The sequence below is a fragment of the Boleophthalmus pectinirostris genome, unplaced genomic scaffold (assembly GCF_026225935.1).
Source record: "Boleophthalmus pectinirostris isolate CB_2022bp ecotype Guang Dong unplaced genomic scaffold, ASM2622593v1 HiC_scaffold_6, whole genome shotgun sequence".
NCBI lineage: Eukaryota > Metazoa > Chordata > Actinopteri > Gobiiformes > Gobiidae > Boleophthalmus > Boleophthalmus pectinirostris.
This window is the reverse complement of record NW_026571447.1, coordinates 29,536,712-29,545,348: the sequence shown is the minus strand read 5'-3', so window position 1 is coordinate 29,545,348 and position 8,637 is coordinate 29,536,712. Positions and strand designations below refer to the sequence as shown.

General features: G+C 45.6%; 1 protein-coding gene across 4 annotated transcripts; it reads right to left on the bottom strand.

Annotated features, from left to right (window-relative positions):
* Positions 1-864: 864 nt before the first annotated feature.
* Positions 865-7,769, bottom strand: si:dkeyp-69b9.6 (uncharacterized). Of its 4 annotated transcripts, none has more exons than XM_055164053.1 (3): positions 7,444-7,769; positions 6,954-7,079; positions 865-6,786 (listed from the first exon to the last, which is right to left on the bottom strand). In XM_055164053.1, the coding sequence occupies exon 3, from the start codon at positions 6,480-6,482 to the stop codon at positions 1,950-1,952; it is 4,533 nt and encodes a 1,510-aa protein (XP_055020028.1). In that variant the 5' UTR covers positions 6,483-6,786; positions 6,954-7,079; positions 7,444-7,769; the 3' UTR covers positions 865-1,949. The 4 variants fall into 4 exon arrangements, with proteins under 4 accessions (XP_055020028.1, XP_055020030.1, XP_055020029.1 ...); XM_055164055.1 differs by having other exon boundaries at positions 6,970-7,079; XM_055164054.1 differs by having other exon boundaries at positions 7,448-7,769.
* Between the last annotated feature and the right edge of the window lie 868 nt (positions 7,770-8,637).

The following is an 8,637-nucleotide window of genomic DNA, read 5'->3' as shown; positions in this document are numbered from 1 at the left end:
AACGTGAGGGCATCGTTTTCACAGGATGAGGGACGCTTCAGCACGTTGCCTCCCGGTGTACAATAGCTGTTCCCACTCACGTGTACCCTGCACGGTGAAGCGAGGGCTGTCCGCTCGCGGCTCTGGCTCTGATAGGCTTTGTATTATCCAGACTCCGCCTCCAACAGGACTCTATTGGCCACAAATAGGTCGACCCGACCCGCCTTCACGGATTCTCCTTGTGCATGCCACTGCCGCGTGAGACCGATTCAAGCGCGAGGCTGTTGTCCACTGTAGCAGCAAAGCACATGTACCCCAAGACACTACAATTTACCCCTGCTTTGTGTTCAGAGTGCACCATTGCAGGTGAATGACAGACACATTTTTAGGTTTAAAATTTACCACTTAGTCCAACATTGGAAGTACAAGAGGGTAATTTGAGCGCATGTGCCTATACTTTGATGCTGGCATTTAGAGCTTGTTATTGGCTAGACACGTAATAACTAGGTATTTCCAATACAGAGTTCAATGGGGCCACTTATATGTATCATACATCTCATCTTTCAGGGTACTGCCGTGAGATCAGTGATGCATTCCTTTTAATCTATACTTTTATCTAGAGTAAAACTGGGCTACTAGTAAACAACACTCACACAGCCTCTATCACTGCACCTCCATGTGACTGGCACGCTCTCCTAACCAGCCAAGAGTTCATGTGAGTTGAATAACGCCACCTTGTGGTGTATTGTAGTTTAATCATTTAATTGGGTATATAAGGTTTTGATTCTAAAATACCAATGACCAATACCTTCAGAATTGTGCTATTGTAGCTATTGTTATAGAGTGTTTCATACAAAATGAAAGCAAAAGAAATGATTACATTTAAAGTTTATTCATTGCAGAAATATATTCAACTACTGACTTTTGAGTAAATAAATGTGATAGAAACATACTAAACCAATTAGTCCTTAGAAGATAAACTAAGGTGCATTATGGTATGAACACATGTAAACAAAGTAACTATAACAGACAGGAGGATGATTGAACTCAGCAAATAGAAAAGAGATTAAGTAGCCTATATTGATGCGAGGATCGATTGGATTACACACATATAAATACATGGATTATTACATTGCTATTATAGGTCCTTGTTTTAAAACACACGCAAAAGTACTGTAGAAATAATTTCTCATAAACATATTATGAGATTAATATTACCGTCATTATTTGACCTGTCTCACTCCCATTTATAAAAGAATTGACCAAAATGAACCAAATTGAAATAAGCCGTGGCTTTCTGTAACTATTCTTACTTTGGCAGATGCTTATATAGTCTAAATTTGAATTACAATTTGTGATTAAATCACACATAAGTGCAGAGCCCAATAGATTTGTCAAACCATGGGTAAACTTGGGGAAATACTGAATAAACCAGCACATAATGTTGGAATGATTCACAACCTCTTCAAAAACTTCACCAGAGAACAAACATGCACTGAGATACTATCAAAGGTATTGTCCCCAAGTCCCTACTCCTACTAAATGCACTTTACATTTTCAGTGAAGTGCTCAGCTTCTAGTGAACAACAAGACAAAGTACACAGCAGAAACACTTATCATACAGCAAGAGGTGTAGCAAGATTTCTATTATTATTATTATTATTATTGTTATTATTATTATTATTATGGGGATACATTATTAGCAGGTCATTTCTCCTAAACGTTTCTATTAACTGCACAGTGTCAGCCAAGCACAGTGTCAATGCACTTAGGGGTAAAGGAAACAGTCAAGGCTTAAAATATCTTCCACCATAATCTGGAAGAATTTCTGGTGAGAATCTACAGTAGCTGTTAACACACTCAATCTAATACCCAGGAAACAGATTAGAGGCAATTCTTTAAAGTTCTTTTCTCCCACTCACTATTTCATGGGAGAACACTAATCTCCCTTTACTTTCATCATATGGTCCCTATAAAAACGATATGTTGCCCTGCACATCTCCTTGTTCCCCTTCTGTCTCTGATCTGTCTATCTTCTTTACACTGGTTTTCTGCAGGCCTTTAGCTGTGCGTCGACAGGCCCTCTTGTGCCTATGAAGAAGTGTAGCGTTCCAGAAGCGAAGGTGGCAGTTTCGGCAAGAGAAAGTCCCTCTGGAGCAATGCTTTGCCCGGTGGATGAAGGCTGCCATTGGTCCATCAGACTGTTTCCCACACACACGACAGGTCAGACGGTCTGGGCCGGTCAAGACCTTTTGCGTGTGCTTAGCTGCCGTGTGGACTAGCAGCCCTGCTCTGTGTGAGAACACCGAACTGGGGCATATCGGGCAACCAAAACGCTTCACTGGAACTTTGAGGGAGGACAGTGCTTTAATTTCTCCGCTGTTCATGAGTTTATGCCCTCTTACCCTCCGAACCTTCTTGTGTTTGAGGGCTCCTTTGCTACGATGCTGCCCGCTGACTGAAAAACATGTCTTTTTTGAAGTTTTCTTGGCATCATGTTTATCTGTATCTTCCCATTTTCCTTCGCTCCAGTCTTGCCTGTTGTTGCACTTTTTCTTTCTCTTCTTGTGTCGTCCTACGTTATCTTGTGACAAATCAATTCTGCAATCTGCTTGTTGTTGCAGCTCTGTGTTTGACATATGAGGATGAAGGTGGGGTTGATGGGGATGGTGATGCAGATGGTGATGTTCAGCTGAGGGTAATTCTGTGAGGGGCTGGAATGGGGCTGTAGTGTGCAACGTGCGGCTACGAGATCCCGCGGGGTAAATGTGCTCTCCTTTGACGCCAGCAGGGGAGTGGGGGTGTTGCGGGGGCATGATTGTAGAGTTTGGGGGCAGAGGCTGTGAATAATTCGGTGCATTGGATGAAGCGTCATAAAAGAGAGGAGAGTAGCCAGCTGGTGGATGTGGAGGAGGCTGCTGGTGGTTATGACTGACAGGCAAACCCGGGCCTCCGTGAGTTTCAGAGGAAGGTGTAATTTGAAGCAATGCATTAGTCGCTGCCTCATTTTCTGATGTTGCCTGGTTAACATCGCTCACATTTTGGTTGTTTCCGGATCGATTGCTGTTTTCGTGATGGTTTGACGATTCATTGCGGGTTATGCCGTGCTGGGATTGCTTATGTCGGGTGAGGCTGTTAGAGTAAGCGAAAGACTTGCCGCATACTTCACATGAGAAGACCTTTTCGCCCCCACCATCGTGAACTGTCTGGTGGTGTGCGGTCAAATGGAAATGATGCCGGAAAGACTTCCAGCATATCGCACAGGTGTAAAGCCGAGGAGGAGGCGCTGCATGGGACGGGGGTTGCGTGTCTTGAGGCTTGACGTCTTGAGAGTAGGCGTAATAGGAGGAGGTGCTTGGGACTTGATTTTGGCTCCTGTCTGGGACCACGCTACACTGAGGATTTGGGTTAAAGCTGTTAAGATTTTCTGTATTGGGTGTAGCTGGTACTTCTTCATTTTCACCTTTTTGGTGGAGTTTGCCGTGCCGACGAAGACTCTGCGAATAACCAAACTCCTTTCCACATATGGTGCATTTATAATTTTTTGCCCCAGAGTGGACAGTTTGATGTTTGCTTAAATGAAAGGCCTCTCTAAAATATTTGCCACAGACGGTGCAATGATGGGGTTTTTCACCGGTATGAATACGATCATGTCTTCGCAGAGTCTCGCGGCGTGCAAAACCTTTACCGCAAACACTACAGAGATGGGTGCGTGGGAGTCCGCTGGTGCTCATTCTTTGGGTGTATTGTCGATGTTTTGAGGGGTCTTCATTGGCCGAAGATTCTTTCTTGGCTCTGGGTTTGCGGGGTCGTTTAGGTTTGACCATAGGATCTTGCGTACTGCTCATAGCCTCTGGTCTGTAATTTTTGTTATCCATTGTCGTTGATGATGGTGAACCCAGAGGACCTAAACCAAGACCACCAAGAAGACCCCCTATAATGTCGCCCCTATCATCCCCTCTGGTTCCGCCACTATTAGCAGCAGTAATAGCAGAGATAGCATGATTTACAGAGCTAGTGACATCGTCTTCAGAGTCATCCAGTAAAGAAGACAGAGGCAGGTGGGGCGGTTGCTGCGGGTGGTGGTGAGGGTGGCTCTGTGTGTGTGGATGCAGAGTTGGTGCCAGGGGTGCCTTTCTCAGAGCGGGGCCGGCCATCCCACTCCCACAGGGGGAGGCACCAGAGTAGCATGGAGATGGGTTACTTGGAGATCGGTGGTCATCGTGGTAGCCTGTGTAACGATTCCGAGAGTAGTCAGTGGGGTATTTACCATCAGTTCTGTCCCTGTCATTTGAATTCCCTCCCCGTCCAGATTGATAAAGACTATCACATCCTAAACCTGATTTTGGTTCTCCTTCCCCCACAATAATTACACCTTCTTCTTCAGTTTTCCCATACATACCCCTTATATTGCTTTGATAAGTTCCCCCTCCTCCATTACCAACTCCACCCCCTCTGTTCTCACCATCACTTTCTATTTTGCTGCTTCGTTGTTTGGGCCCCCTGCCTGGCTTGCCGCAGGTGCCTGAGGCCGCGTGGTTCAGCAGAGATGTGCTTTCACGAAAGGCACGGCCACAGGCAGGACATCGGAAAGGCTTTTCCTCATGTATCTTCTCATGTCGCGTCAATGACTCTCTACGATTAAAGGCCCGAGAGCAGGTGGAGCAGCCAAAGGGCCGGGCGGTGGAGTGTATTACACCGTGCTGCAGAAGGTGGCCCTTTTTCTTAAAGCCTTTGCCACATTCAGGACAATGAAATATTTTGTCTGGGCTCGGGCAGGAATTAGACAAGGGTTGAGGTGCTTCTTGGGTTGAATGAGGAAGGGTCGGGTCGGGCTCTGATTTTATGTGGATGGGGTTTGGGCGAATAGAACTAGAATTGCTAGAGCCTGCTGTGGTGGGTTCATGCATGCGTAAATGCCTGCGCAGACTTGAGAGGTGAGGAAAGCTTTTGCCACAATCTGAACAACTATAAACAGGCTCTGTGTCTGAATTTGAGGGGTTGGACTGCATAGAGCTTGGATTATCACATTTAGTAATGTGAGAATCAGACACTAGTGCAGAAGCAGCATTAGAAGAGGGAGCAGTGGAAGAGGAGGAAGAAACTACTGATGAAGATGACGATGATGAGGCAAGAAGGGATGAGGGGTCTCCCCCAATATTTGACAAACCAACCCCACTGCCAATTAAAGCTGGGGGCTGACCATGACTAAGCCCCCCTCCGTTACTAAGATTAATACTGTGATTATTGTGCCCGTGGCTACTGCCGTTACTCGTGCTATCAGCTTTTCTCTGTGGCAGATATCCAGCCATAGCTTTCTTCCTCCTACTACTGCTGCTACTACTGCTACCAACACCAGCGCTCTCCCCTTTACCATCATCCTTAGATAAGGACAAATGTAGTGGTAAGGGGAGAGACAGACCAGGATCTTGCTGCATTAAAGAGGCTATCTGATTAGAGGAGAGAACGGGGATGCCCTGGAAGTCAAAGCCACTCAGTGACGAGGGCTGAGAGCTGGGGTGAAGAGGATGGTGCGGATGTGAGTGAGGATGAGGATGGGAGAGGCTGTGAGGTGGAAGCTGCTGCTGCTGTGGAGCCTGCTGGGCCGCCTGCTGGGGTTGGGGAGTGGAGTGGCCATGTGCATGGGAGTTATGCAGAGCAGGAGGAGGAGCGAGACTAGAACTATTTTCCCCTGCCTGACTTAAGCTAATTCCTAAGTGGTTATGAGTCCCTTGTTGTACAAGAAATTGCTCTAAACTTGCATTAGCAGGCACCCCTGATAAAAAATACTGGTTAGCAGCTAACATGCAACTAAATTGTTGGTGAAGGCTGCGTGCATCAGACTGAGACCCAACCAGCTGGTGTCCCAAAGAGCTGACTGCACTGCTACTAGAGGGGTTAGAGGTGGCAACAGAGGTAGAAGGGGAAGAAGAGGGGGGCCCGGGTGACGCCTGGGGGACAGAAAGGCCAGAATGCAGAGGAGGAGGTGGAGGTGCTGATGCTACTAATCCTCCCAATCCCCCAGTGCTCCCACTGCTGCCACTGCCCCCAGCGAAGGGCTCAAAGCGGCCTATACCCGGGTGCAACTGCTCCTGTGCTAGCGCTGCCTCAGACGTGTGGAAAGAGCGCAGGAACTGAGGGTAGCCTGGAGAGTGGCTGCTGCCGCTGCTCATCTTGTTTGCCTTTGAACGGGAGCTCTGAGATGAGGAAGGCTGTTGTTGTAAAGGTGGGGGAGGAGGGGCACTCATCTTGGCAAAAATGGAGGCAGAATCAGAAAAGGCGTTACCTCTTGACCCCTGCAGGGGGCCCAGGCCAAGTCCAGACAGAAGAGCTCCAGACGACTCAGTCTGCTGCTGCTGCTGCTGCTGGAGAGGGTGCTGGTGAAGCTGCACTTGCTGTTGGTGCTGTAGCTGTCGATCTAAACCCAGACCTTTGAACTGGTGGGCCTGGTGCCCACTTAACATCTCTATAATGTCCAGATTATACTTTCCAAATTGGAACATTTCCCACTCACTGGCACATGGGGCACCAGAGCCAATACTCCAACAGTCGGAGCGGTAAGAGTCCCAGCAGTGGCTGGTCAACCCCAACGAAGTGGATAGGATTTAATCACAAATACTCAAGTGTCAGTAACTAAAATATGTGATATTTTCTGTAATATCCAGAGATCTTAAATTATGATCTGAACGTAAGTGCTTTGTTTAAGAAGACTATGTTGTTGATTTTATATGTGTCATTTCCTCCTGTCTGATGCTTTTGTTGATATTCTCTGAACAGTTTCTCATCCATCTTCATTCAGGACTTTCCCTAGAGTTAAAAAAAAGATAAGAATAAGAAAGAGAAATTAATAAACAATAGGATTTCTGTGTATTTCATATTAAAACTGAGTAAATATCAACAGTAAAATGTTGCATAATGAAAAGCACAATCACAAATGGTACAACAACTGTACACAGTCTTGTAGTTTTGCTCACCTTTTTATGTCCTTACCATTTCCTCTGGTCTCTGCGATGTAGTTACAGCAAAGAGATTCCCTGCTGAGCCAGACAAGCTACAGTTTATAAGACCCCCTCTCATTTTCATGCGAATGTGAACAAATCCTGTGAAGAAGGGAGTCAAATATTAGAAACACAACGCATGTTACATGTCACACATTATTACTACGTTGCATGCATGTATGTATTTACTCATGCACTTGATGCGCAAAGTACAATAGAACTAATAACATTTGGCCCAAAGAATGAACCAGTAGTCGCGCTCGTATGCAAAACTTTACTGTTATTCATCACATCACTCTCGCAGTTTCCCGGTGATATTGTGTGGCCGTGCAATACGCAATCAGGAAAGCGCATACCCTCTAAGCTAACGTAGCATTTCCAAGTCCTAAATATTAAAAATAAAACAGTAACTACAGTGTTGCAACAGCTAGCATGCATCTACGCGCTAGATTGGGCACAGCGTTACCTACACATCCCGTCGCAGAGCACAGTTGCAGATGGATGGGGCCTGTCACGCCTTCTTCTGACTGTGTAGCTGCTAGCGTCCATTTCTGCGTGCTGTTTTCCAGTCTTTAGCCAGAGCCATTTTCACGGATGCTGCGCCGAGTGGACCCGAAGACCGCTCACTCCGACGTGCACCGAAGCAGCCTCCTCCTTGCCATTTAATCTAACACTCTGAACGTGCAGGGAGACACTTAATAACCCACGAGCGATGTTACTTTTGTGTTGGCGATGATATATTTTAGGTAAAAGTGAGTGACGTGTGCGCTCTTAACACTGGTCCCTTTCCGGCCCTTGTAATATTTCCGGGTAGCGGCAGAGGGGCTCACACACGGGTTTGGGTTTGGGTATGGCGCGTTCCCCCCTTCAGTCCACTAAATGCCCACACTCACTCCTGTCTGGCCAGAGATGCAGAGACAGTGCTCACATTAAGTTATTCTCTCAGTAATTGGCCTGTAATAAACCTCAAAGGCCATTGGCATAAGATGTATCATCATGGGATAAGGAGGATGTCCATTGCCTTTAATTAAACCCTTAATGAGTTAATTACGCAAGGAGGAATTAAAAACATCTTGGTATTTTAAAAGGCTAAAAATACCTGTTTTGTACCTATTTTGAGGGTATGTAGCAATTACACACATAATTTTTCTATTCTTATCTATTCTTTTACAAGTGCCTAATAGGTTGTGTTTCAGAATGACAAAATATGTTGCCCTAGACTGCAGTGATTAACAATTTCAAAATATAGATGTCTGTGTTTTGGATTGGAAGAGAAATTAATAATGTTAGAATGTCAAGTACAGAGATCTGGTCCGTACCCTTCAATGTCCCTGCAGCACTTTTAATTATAGGACCCTAAGAAAAGAAATAGGTCTAATCATTTGAAGAACTTTGCCTGCCCCTTAAAGCTTTGGTCCTGGAAGCGTTTTATAAGAAACAGAAATAACTAAATTAACTGACTTCTTCTGTCTTCTTAAGTCTGTGTGATATTTGTCCGAGCGCTGAGAGCTGTGAAAGTAGCAGCACTGTCCTTTCTAATCAGAATCACTGTGAGATCCTCATGTTTGTTTTGTCTGTTCTTTCAATGCAATAAGTGAATACTTCAGGGAAGTGAGAGCTGAATAATATTCGTTTCGCAGTACTACGGGCTGACATTTCT

Bases quoted from the DNA above. Each gene is read 5' to 3' on its own strand.
- si:dkeyp-69b9.6 (XM_055164053.1), bottom strand. From the start codon at position 6,482: ATGTTCCAATTTGGAAAGTATAATCTGGACATTATAGAGATGTTAAGT.